Source organism: Octopus bimaculoides, chromosome 6, assembly GCF_001194135.2.
Source record: "Octopus bimaculoides isolate UCB-OBI-ISO-001 chromosome 6, ASM119413v2, whole genome shotgun sequence".
NCBI lineage: Eukaryota > Metazoa > Mollusca > Cephalopoda > Octopoda > Octopodidae > Octopus > Octopus bimaculoides.
The window spans coordinates 47,734,445-47,746,698 of record NC_068986.1 but is presented as its reverse complement, the minus strand read 5'-3'; the positions used below and the strand labels follow the sequence as shown (position 1 = coordinate 47,746,698).

At 34.5% G+C, this 12,254-nt stretch overlaps 1 protein-coding gene across 1 annotated transcript; it reads right to left on the bottom strand.

Moving 5' to 3' along the window:
* Positions 1-1,681: 1,681 nt before the first annotated feature.
* Positions 1,682-11,691, bottom strand: LOC106881626 (cytochrome c oxidase subunit 7A-related protein, mitochondrial). Its single transcript, XM_014932089.2, has 4 exons — positions 11,541-11,691; positions 7,757-7,933; positions 4,265-4,403; positions 1,682-1,777 (listed from the first exon to the last, which is right to left on the bottom strand). The coding sequence occupies exons 1-4, from the start codon at positions 11,610-11,612 to the stop codon at positions 1,773-1,775; spliced, it is 393 nt and encodes a 130-aa protein (XP_014787575.1). The 5' UTR covers positions 11,613-11,691; the 3' UTR covers positions 1,682-1,772.
* Between the last annotated feature and the right edge of the window lie 563 nt (positions 11,692-12,254).

Below are 12,254 nucleotides of genomic sequence, written 5' to 3'. Positions count from 1 at the left end.
ATATATATATACATTATATATATATATATAATGATAAAACTTATACTTAATGTTTTTGTCAATAGAAATATAACAGGAAAATTATAAAAGTAGTCACCTGTTTAAATCACATTACAAGTTGTAGAGATAGCAACATTGGGATACAGAGAAACAAAAGGACACATAAAAAAAATAAAAAAAACTTTTTATAACCTAATAGTTTTATTAGATGGATTTAAAATTCAGTATTTCACTAGGAAGACTTAGTAAGTAACCATCTATTGCAGGAGCTGCATGTAAAATTACAAGTAAAAATACATAAAATCGAAAGAGAAAAATGGTAGTTCAAGTTTTACATGGGAAAATTTATATCCTTCTTTGAAGTCATTATTATTTGGGAAAACTTTCACATAAAAAAACTTGATGCAAGTGATTTTCTTTGTCTTGGGCAAAAAGTTTAACTGCTTCTGGTGGTGAAGCTCCAATCTAGGAGTTTAGCTATTTGGGGGTGTATAGAGTTAGTCACCACTACTCCCATGTCCACTATGGCTCAAGGTGAGAGTAGTTAACAAAGGCTCCAGTTATGGATTAAATAAGGCATACAAGAATTGGAATAGGGCTAGCCACAAGACGTTTCACATAGGCCCACAAATGGGTGCATATGCCCAGATGTTATGAGAATCAGTCTCTCTGCTCAAAAGTTAAATAGCCCCAATACCCCAAGGAGACTAGCAGAGTAAACTCCACCTTTTTAGTATTCAGATTATCCTGTCAAATGTAATCCCCTTTTATTCACATTATTTTGAATAACTCATTAACTTCTAGCTTTGAGATTTCCATGATGTGATTGCTTATTTTTAGGACATTGAAGGGTAGGAGTAAAAGGCTAAATCTTGTCAATTTGAACATAAAACAGCCAGAATATTTGACCCAGATATGGCTGGTTTACACATTAACTTAATCTGGGTAAAGACAACAGGAAATCATAACTGTATCTTTCTCAAGAAAAATCCTGAATCTTCAGACTCTGGCAAGGAAGCCATGAATGCTATTGCCTGTAAGTCATGGTAGATGAAAAGAGATCTACGTTATGGTCTAAAGAGTTCACATTTCTAGTCAGAGTAGTATAATTTAATAATAATTTAACTGACAGATAAAATCTAATTTTTTTAATGAGTAAAAAGCAGGCTACAAAAATTAAAGATTAACCCTTTAGCATTCAGATTACTTTGTCAAATGTTATACTTATATATTTATTTCTATAAGATTAATCCTGTATCATCTCATAGCTTTGAAATTTCAAAAATGTGATTGCTGATTTTTAGAATGACATTGCAGGGTAGGTGTGAGAGGCTGGATCTCACCTGTTTGAACATATAACAAGTAGTATATTTGGGCTGCATATGGCCTGTTTAACCCTTTAGCGTTCAAATTACTTAGTCAAATGTAATAGTTTTTTTATTCAAATTGTTTTGAATTAATCATGCACCATCATATAGTTTTGAGGTTTCAATGATTTGATTATTTATTTTTAAAATATTAGCATAGGTTAGATGTGAGAAGTCAGATATAGCCAATCTAAATGTAAAACATGTAGAATATTTGAGCCGGATTTTGTTGGTTTAAATGCTAAAGACATCTTACCAAATATTTTTAAAATAATTGTGTAAAGAAAAATAAATGAAAAACTCCAAAAACAAGAAAATGTTTATGTTTTATTTATTAATCTAAAATGTTTATAATAGAATATGAACTCCTTTCACACTAAATTGTTGAACTAATTTCCTCATACATTATTCTGTAAAAGAAGAAAAATATCATAATATATATTTGAATTGAACATAAAACAGTTGTAACTCATAAACAAAATACAATTTTTTGTGTGCATGTGGACATGAGTAAACTGTGCATGAACATAAATACATGAATATACAGAAATGAATATTCAAACATAGGCAGTCTTTTTAAGAGCCTAGTTTTTTTGAACAAGCATTATCCAGTATTAAAAGGTACTGTATTGTGATGAGCATAAAATTGGAATCCAATACTGAAATCAGATTTGGCATGCATTTGCCTTAATGAGAGCATATGTAACTGCTATCCTTGGTTTGAAAAGAGCTGAGAAGAAACAAAATCATAACAGTGAAACTATGATCATTTGTGCTTACAAACCAACCTGAGACTAGCCCTGGTTCTATGGTACAAACTTTCTGTTTTAAAATGGTCTAAATTAAAACTTTCTGTTTTAAAATGGTCTAAATTAAAACTTTCTCATTAAAGTTACATGTTAATTTATGTTTCAAACATCAGCTTAATAGTGACAAAGTTATTTTACTATATTCTCTCTTATTTTCAAACTCATGAAACAAAGATGTGTATTTCATGGAAAATTTAGCAGCAAATGGGATTTTAACCCAAAGCAGTCTCCACAGAGAACTAGGATTCATTTGTAGATAAAATAAAGTATGCCTTTTGCAATGTAGTGAAATGTATATAGAATTAACAGAGGATACATTTCAATAATCTATTACCTATAATGTAACAGAAATGTATTTTATTTCTGCAGTAATCTTCATGCATTGAAGTTTACCTATAACCACATATAAAAGAAGGTATGTATTGGTATCCAGATATCACTGAATGTGTTTTAATCAATATCATAAGTTAAGATGAAGACAAACCAGTGTGATCAACATTTCTTCATGATAAATCCAATTAACTCATTACTCTCAACTGACAATGTCACTAGCTGAATAGACAAAGAACCAGATACCTAATCATGAAAACATGCCCTATCCCTAGTGTTGCATTCTATCTGTGGCAAAGTTAGACACTAACACTCAATGGCTGAAATCAACTTGGATTTTAAGTTACTGTTGTTTAGCTGAAGGTCAATCCAGGGAGAACTATGATGAAAGGAATTCTAGACGGGGCCATCCCATCTTTTAAGGAGTGCATAGAACCAGATTGTTCACTGCGTTCTTTCCTTATTTAAGATGGTACTATGTGATTTACAAGAAATTTGACAGTTGTTTTCCATCAATTAAAACAACAAAGTGGAGCACCCCCACCATCATTATTAGCTAGTTACCATGGGTGGTATAGTTAAGTACTGTAAGTAGCATCAGCACTGAAGTTTTTTTGTTTTGCTGTACTAAGTTCAATTCCTCTCACAAGAAAAGTTGTCTATAGTTCTAAAGAGGAAGATTTACATTTTATTTGTTTAATGCTAAAGAAGTTGAGACCTGACCTTGTAGCGAAGAAAATATTAGCTTAACAGTGCAAGTATACTTATTTTTTCTTGCCACGAGTCCCATGGCAACACCAAGTTAAGTTACCTTCTTAAGTCATACCGATTGATAAGGGCCAGTTTCCCAGTTTCATAATATATATATTCCCCACGTGGATGGGAGACTGGTCAGTTACAGGATTACTGATTTATGCCAGCTGAGTGGACTGGAGCAACGTGAAATGAAGTGTTTTGCTCAAGAACACAATGCATTGGTTAGTCCAGTAATTGGAACCACAATCTTACGATCGTGAGTCCAACACTCAAACCACTAAGCTACATGAACTGGACAACATGAAATGAATGCACTGCCTGATCCAGGAATTGACAGCATGATCTTAAGACTGTGAGTGCTACACCTAAACCACTAGGTCACATGCCTTCAAAGTGTGAAGAGTGATGTTTCCTAAACTGTGTGCATAAAATATAGAAGTAAGTGAAAGTATATCAATAAATATATGGGATGAAGGATTGTATTAAGAATTGAACAAACCGATGTTGAACGCAAGGGGAATAACTCAAAGTCTATGCGTCTCTCATGTAAATATAATTACACATACATATCCTATGTAAAAAAAGACGTGAATGCAGTGAGCTGGAAGGCTCTTTAGCATACCAGGCAAAAGGCTTAGTGGCATTTCATCCATCTCTACGTTCTGAGTTCAAATTCTGCCAAGCTTCTCTGCCAGCTTCTGTCAAACCGTCCAATTCATGCCAGTATGGAAAATGGACATTAAATTTTGATGATGATGATATCTGAGAAATTAGGTAACAGAGCAATAAACTCCTACATGTATGCTTTTTATATAAGTTGTTTGACCCACTAGAAGCAGGTCAAGCAACTTATCTCCTTTTACTCTCTTCAAAAACAATAAAGGACACACTGAATAATGTAGTTCTAGATGCCCCTGAGAAAAACAAACATGTCTTCTCAAATAGGGTTGACTTGAGGCTAACCAACAATAAATAACTTAGATGTATTAGCATCATACTTACCACTTTTACGAGGAAATGACATCGTGAATAATGTTTTCCCACAAAGAGCTAATCCAGCAATACACAAGCCAACTGAGAATATATACATAGATCGATCCCGTATTCCTCGTTTTTGCCACACTAACAAGCCATCTTCTTTCTGAAAAAGAAATAATATAAATTGATTAGAGTTTGAAGAATGCTATTAAAAGCTTCATTCTATGGAATGACTACTATCCAGTTTTCAAATAATTTCACAACCAAGAATTTAACACTTTAGCACTTTGTCAAATGTATTGCTTATTTATTCACATTATTTTGAATTAGTCATGCATTATCTTGTAGTTTCAAGATTTCAACGGTGTGTTTGCATAATTTATAGAATGATGTTGTAGGGTAGGTGTGAGAGGTTGGATGTGGTCAGTTTTAACATAAGACTGGTAGAATATTTTGGCTGGATTAAATGTGACATGTTTTTGAACTTACCTGTTGTCCAGTTTAACATTACCACCTAATCCTAAGGTACCTTTATTGGAGGAGTTTGCTCTATTATAAACATTCAGGGTGCATTTCCTGTTTGAGGATAACTTTCACTCTTCCTTTCATCCGTTTGGGAAACCCTCATAAAGTGTCATGGAATAATGTTCCCAATCAAGTGGTCTCCGGTTCAGTTTCACGGCACAGCACCTTAGGCAAGTGTCTCCTACAATAACCCCACACTGCAAACCCTTGGGAATGGATTTCATTGACAGAAACTGAAAGAAGCCCATCATGTGGCTGTGTGATAAAAAGCTTGCTTTCCAACAACATTATTCCAGATACAGTCTCACTGTATGGCATCTTGGGCAAGTGTCTTCTATAAACTTGGGCTGACCAGAGCCTTGTTAGTGGATTTGGTAGCAGTTCGGCAAAAGAGACCGATAGAATAAGTACTAGGCTTACAAAGAATAAGTCCTGGGGTCGATTTGCTCAACTAAAGGTGGTGCTCCAGCATGGTCACAGTCAAATGACTGAAACAAGTAAAAGAGAAAAAGAGAGATCTAATCAACACAGCGTGAAAAATCTCCTTTCAGCAATTGAATTTTGTAAAGGAAAACTCATAATTATTGATTTCTAACATTGGCATATGCCCATGAATTCTGGGAGAGAGTATATTTTATTGAATCAAATTAATACTTCACTAATTGATTATTTTAATGGCTCTTTGAGGACTGAAGATAAAGTTGACCCAGTGGGATTTGAACTTGAAATATAAAGCAACTTAACTAAATACCATGCAAAATATTTTGTCTGCCATTCCAAAACATATTACTTGGTCAAATAAATGTATAGTATGTGTGTGTGTGTATATAAATATATATATCTTTTATCTTTTACTTGTTTCAGTCATTACACTGTGGCCATGCTGGGGCACCACCTTGAAAAATATTTTGCTAAATGAATCGGGCCCCAGTACTTTTTTTTAAGTCAACAACTTATTCTATCAATATCTTTAGCTGAATTGCTAAGTTACGGGAATGTAAACACACAAACACCAATTGTCAAGCAGTGGTGAAGGACAAAAACACAGAGACAAAGACACACACACACAGATATAGATATGTATGTATGCATATATGCGACAGGCTTCTTTCAGTTTTCATCAACCAAATTCACTCACAAGGCTTTGGTCAGCCTGAGGCTATAGCAGAAGACACATGCTCAAGTGCCACACGGTGGAACTGAATTTGGAACCATGTGGTTGGGAAGCAAGCTTCTTAGGACACAGCCATGCCTGCACCCATACTTACATGCATACACATGTGCATGTGTGTGTGTGTGTGTGTGTGTGTATTATATGGATGTTGTTTGCCATGCATGCTTACAGACATACATACACATATAAATATAACTGCTTGAGATTTTCAATACAAACAGCATTAAAAATATAGTTGTAAACAATTTGAGATTTAAAAAAAACAACAAAAAAACAAATAACACATCTCTTGCATATTGGGCAAATGTGGAACTATTTCTACTACATTCCATGTACATTTTTATCCTTCAAAAATTTACATGTCTATCTACTATACTGTTACTTTTATCAATATTATCTTCCTGACATCTCATAATCAGCAACTGAACTACAGTTATGCAAGATGGCCTGCCTTAATCTATTGTTTGGTATAATTATTAACTCCTCAAAACGTAGATGAATTATAAAGTAACAGCTAAGAATTTATGTATAAATAATACAAAGCTACAACAGCTGCAAAAAGCACCATGTGTTACAGCAACAGTCGTTTTGTTAAGCCTGTGATCAAGGTACATAACTCTGCATGCTCTACTCTAATTGTCACATATGTTTCACTGCGCTTCTCTGATTAGTGGTTTAACAAGTAGGAAAAGCTTCAAACTAAAACAACTGTTGCGACAAAATGATTATTCTACCCTTGGAAGCAACGGAATGTAGATGTAAAATCTCAATATAAAGAAATAATGAAGAAATATTAAATTTCAAATTAACATTTAATTTTGTAAATTTCTTTTGTAATCTTCAGTTCAGGGCTGAACTGGAGTTGAAAAACAACAATAAAAAAGCTATTTAAAAAAAAATACTATACAGGGTGACCACAAAGTCTGGATACACTATAACATCACTGATATCTTTTTTTTTTTTTTTCCTTTCTCAGATTGCCATTTTCACCAGGACTTTAATTAGAATGATAATCACAATCATTGTCATTGTCAGCACCATCAATTTTGTAATCAAACATTGATTTAAAAAATCAATTCTTTATGTTGTTTAGAGATGCAGAGGTACCATAAACTACAGTCGTGTATTTCTGTATTAATTTAACAAGATCTGATTTATCAACTTCAACACAATTCTTTCTTGTTCTGGCATTAGGAAGGACATCCAGCTGCAGAAACCATGCCAAATCAGACAGGAATCTGCTGCAGCTCTCCAGCTTACCAGTTTTCAGTCAAGCTGTACAACCCATGCCAGCATGGAAAACAGACATTAAATGATGATGATGATCTAAGATCTAAACAACTTCTAAGACAAACCGTCACTGAAAGCTACTATAGCAAAAATCTTGACATCATCACAAACACTAAATATACCTTCTACTCGACTTATGACTGAGTTCCATTTCTGACTGACTGGTCGTAAGTCAATCTGGTCATATGTTGGATGTACATTTTTCAACACTATTTTCATTCAAATGCAACTGATGCTTGAAAGTGATTGAGAGACAGTGGCAGGCAGTGGATGCCTGGGTCTGAGGGAGGCCTGTGTTGCCAGATGCTGACATAGTTATTGTATGCACAACTGCCCAAAGTTGAAAACTTTGGGGCAATTGTGCATCCAAAAATCAATTATTTATCTATTTGTTTTTTTATTTCCTACTTTTTGTGGTCATAAGTGCGGATGGTCGTAAGTTGAGAAGGTGTATATGGGAAAGAAAAACCAAAACACACAAAACACCCCCCCCCCAAAAAAAAACAAACAAACAAACAATTATTTACCAGAAAGAGTTTCTGTAATTCCATGACGCCTTTATAAGTAGATGTTTTGGGAACTAATCCAAGTGCTGGACCTGAATATGCAGCTTCTGCCATTGGCTCAGGTACAACACGTGTTGTAATAACAGATTTGCTCTCAAAAGTCAGTTTAGAATCAAATTCTTTCAATTGATTTAACCCCTGCAACAAGAAAACATAGAATAACCAAACAAATAAATCTTGTCAGGACTGCAACACTTCAAGAAGAAACTAAAGAATAAATTAAAGCAGATAAATACCAATCTTGAGACTTGCTTCTACTAAGCTGATTCCTAGAAAAGAATTTTGTTCTATTACATTTATAGATGATGACAGGGAGTGAATTTGGAGTATCAATGCAATGTTCAGGTAAGGCCTCACCAACTATAGAATGTACATACTGTGCTTTATGCTATTTTCCCTACAAGATCTAGTGATAAGTTAAGCCAGATTTGGGCAGTTTGAACATAAAACAAGTAGATGCTTATTTACAGATTAAAGTAAATGACAAATGCTCAAAGTATCTGACAATAAATATACATGGCAGATTGTACTGATACACCTGGTTTACTTTTTGGATAAAAGGTTGCACCGGCAATATTTCAGCAAATCATGGATGCTATGTTATCTGATTGTGTATTTGCAATCCCTTATTTGGACACTATATTGATTTAGAGTAATTTGCATGAACAGCATGTGGAGCATATTAAAGCTGCGTTCAAGAAAATTAAAGAGTACAGGTTCACTTTGAGTGAAGAAAAAAATGAGAATTCTTTTTTTGCCTCAAATTAGGTACTTAGGGGCAAATGAATGATAAAAATGGTAGACAGCCTGACCTGCCAAGGGCAGACAATAAAGAATATGCCTGCTCCGACAAATATAAAAGCATTACAAGCGTTTCTTGGGATGGCAAACTACTACCAGAACTACATTCCTAACATGTACAAACTAAGAGCTCCATTGAATGACTTATTAAAAAAAGAAGTAAAGTGGAAATGGTCGGTTAAATGCCAAAACACGTTTGAAGAAATAAAAAAAATTCTTATCACAGATTTGTTGCTAGTGAATTTCAATCCTGAAATGGACCTTGTTGTAGCATCTGATGCTTTGGAGTATGGATTAGGAATAGTTTTGCTACACAAGATGGAAGTACAAAACCAGTGATTCAGTTTACATGCTCACAGCAGCAGAGAAAAAATTCTTTATCGTCGACACTTATCAACCATACTATGATATTGGAGGTTTAAGAATGTAACAACATACATGCTGGTTTACAATTTAATAAGTGGTTTTCCACTGCTGTCAAAAAAGAAAACTAATCCTGAAGGGTTGTTAGGTAACAATGAAACCAGATAATTTTATTTTTATCTCATGCTGTTGAAAATACTCTATAATATTTTATAGAGGAATTAAATATTTACTGATAGAAACTAACTTCCCAATCATGTGCTCTTGAGTTGGGTCCTACTGCATAGCACCCTGGGCAAGTGTCTTTTGCTATAGGATTGGGCTGACAAAAGCCTTGCGAATGGATTTGGTAGATGGGAATTGAAAGCAGTCCATTCTGTGTGTATGTGTGTACTCTTGTCTAAACATCACAAGATGGCTGTGAATGAGAGACATAATCATACAGGCAAGGCTGTTCATTTCTAGTCTTATGTGAAAAACATGTTCAACTATTACCGTGTGCTTGGAAACAAGTGAGGGTTGGTGACAGGAAGGATATCTGGTCATAGAAAAATCTGCTCCAACGCATTCTGCTTCACTCTTGCAGGAGTGAAACAATGGATGTATGATGATGAATATGATTTAGTACACACACACACATAGGTACTCTAGTAATTTTTATCATCTTTACCAATAAATTCATAACACATTAGTGTTATGAATTCATAACAATAATTACAAAATAATTCCTAACACCATACCCAGGTGAACGTCTATAAATAACAATATTTCGGTCAGACTGCCCATCATCCAGGTTATATTTTGAAGTATATTTTAAATTAATAATCATTCTTCTCCACATTCTCAGCATTGTTGAGTCAGGAGCTGCTGTTCTTTCTGTTATTTTTTAAAAGTCTAAACAGTGGAGGAAAGGTCATAACTAGGATTCTTTACAGGGTTCCTGTAACTAATGGCAAGAAGGAAGAAAGTTATTCTCAAACCAGTGACCTGGCTTAAATACTTGCAACAGAATGGATTCTGCTAAAAAGCACCCCATGTATAGATGTTAAATCAGGTAAAGGATTACTTTGCCATTCAAGAAAAGGAACAGTCCTTCCAACGGTTGTACACAAAGTTTCTGCAATAGAAAATTTCCCTCACAAGTTTTATGTTAATTCACAACTACAGTAGATGTCAATTGCCGAAAGTGCTAGGCAAAGGGTTTGAATCCAGAACAAAACAGCCATGCCTGTGCCCTGGATTCCAAGGAAACTTGATGGTCAGTAGCAGCAAGAATTACTTCATAAATGCCATCTTTATTGAGTTATATTTTCCCAATAAGCAGGAGATGGCATTAAGACATACATTTGAAGTGGGAGGATAATTCAACCATTAATTGTATTTATTTGGTTGATCACAGAAAGACAAAAGGCAGAGCTCAAAATCAGTGCAAGGTATCCCTTCAACATTTTGCCCAGCGCTCCTACTATATCTGTCATCCATCCACTGCTCTAAGGAAAGTTATTAGGAAGATATTATGCTGATGTCTAGGGCAACAAGCTGGCAGAATCGTTAGCAGATCAGATGAAATGGGATGAAATGCTTAGAAGCATTTCCCCTGCTCTTTGCATTCTTAGTTCAAATGCTGTCGAGGTTGACTTTGCCACTGATCTTTTCTGGAGAGATAAAATAAATAGAAGTTGAACACTGGGGTCAATGTAATCGGCTACTCCCTGCTAGCTCTGTACCAAAATTGGAGAGAATTATGTTGATGCCTCTTTCTTATTTTTTTTAGTGGGTATAAAAGAACGAGGGAACCTTTAGACGGACGATCAATTTGCTGGAAACATGAACTGAATCTCCCTCAAATCATACTCCAATATTATAAAAGGACACACAAGATAATGTAGCTTAGCATAAGCAATGCCTTCCTATCTTAAACAACATTCTTTACGCGCACACACACACACACACAAATGAAGAACAAAAACTATAAAAATGAATAGGAATCCACTATAAAGGCATTCTTCAAACTGATATCAGCTCAAATTTAAGGATATGCAAGTGGTAAGCTATAGTAAAAGATCGCCACCGAAATTTCTTCCCCACCCCTAATCACAACTGAAACGTTTTTGATCATAGGTCTGCTCACTTAGTGCTAAGTAGGGCACCAAACAAAAAAATGTGAAAGAATTTACTTGTATCACTATATTAATATAAATAGACGTTTTCCTGTAAAATATATTTTTTCGATAGTTTAATGTAAAATCCCAAATGACATTCAAGTTTTTTTTTTAGCTAATATTTTCGAAAGTGATATGAAACAAATAGTGAAAGAATAGCAACTTTAATCCTGAAAATAAAACAAAGCATAAACAATATTACATACACATACTACATAAATAAATATATATATATATATATATATATATATATATATATATGCGTGTGTGTGTGTACATACACATATATATGAATCTAACAATAACAAGTAGTCTGCTTAGTCAAACGAATTAGAGGTCTGTGATGATGTTAGTCAAGGGCACAAAGCTTAGAAATATTTAAATAATGATGTTGAACTATTATAAAGACCAAATAATACCTGAGGAGAATATGCTGCTTCCTGACTCGATGGAACAATTTTGCCCCGTAAACTGTTAAATTTATAGAACATTTTGAGAAAAGCCGATCACCGAGAGGACACAAGTGAGGGAAGGGCATTCGAAAGAGTTACATTAACAGGGGAGATGACTGATGATTTCTTGGTACGTCTCAAAACAGATTTATTCATTTGATTACCTTTTCTTGGAGCCAACATAGAAACCGCTCAATACAGATGCTTCGCCTACTAGAAATAGCAGCAAAATACCCCTCAAATAATGTTTTACTTTAAGAAAGGTAAAATGCAGTATCCATCCATCCGTCCGTCCGTCCATCTATCTATCTATCTATCTATTTATCTTTTTTTCTTACACGATCCCTTTTGATCGAAATGTTTTCCTCCTTTTTTTTTTCCTATTCTCTTCTTCTTTCTTTCGAAAAGAAAAGCTCTACATTGTATTTTGTCCCCTCTGTGTTCGGCCCTGTGTGGCTAATAAAGAAATCCATCCATCCATCCATCCATCTATCTATCTATTTATCTCTCTATCTATCTATCTATCTATCTAGCTAGCTAGCTATCTGTGGAAAGGGACTGCGTTTCCCCCTATCTTTGTTTAAAATGCATATTTTTAATCGAATTTTTTCCCCCAGAGACAGTGACATTCTTCAAGGATGTAGATTAGGGTTATCCCAATAAAAGTTGTAAAAGGAGTTT

Coding starts and splice junctions, on each gene's coding strand:
- LOC106881626 (XM_014932089.2), bottom strand. CDS start 11,612: ATGTTCTATAAATTTAACAGTTTACGGGGCAAAATTGTTCCATCGAGT. Junction 7,934..11,540: donor AAGCAGCATATTCTCCTCAG/GTATTATTTGGT, acceptor TTCTTGTTGCAG/GGGTTAAATCAATTGAAAGA. Junction 4,404..7,756: donor AATTACAGAAACTCTTTCTG/GTAAATAATTGT, acceptor TTTCTTTTTCAG/AAAGAAGATGGCTTGTTAGT.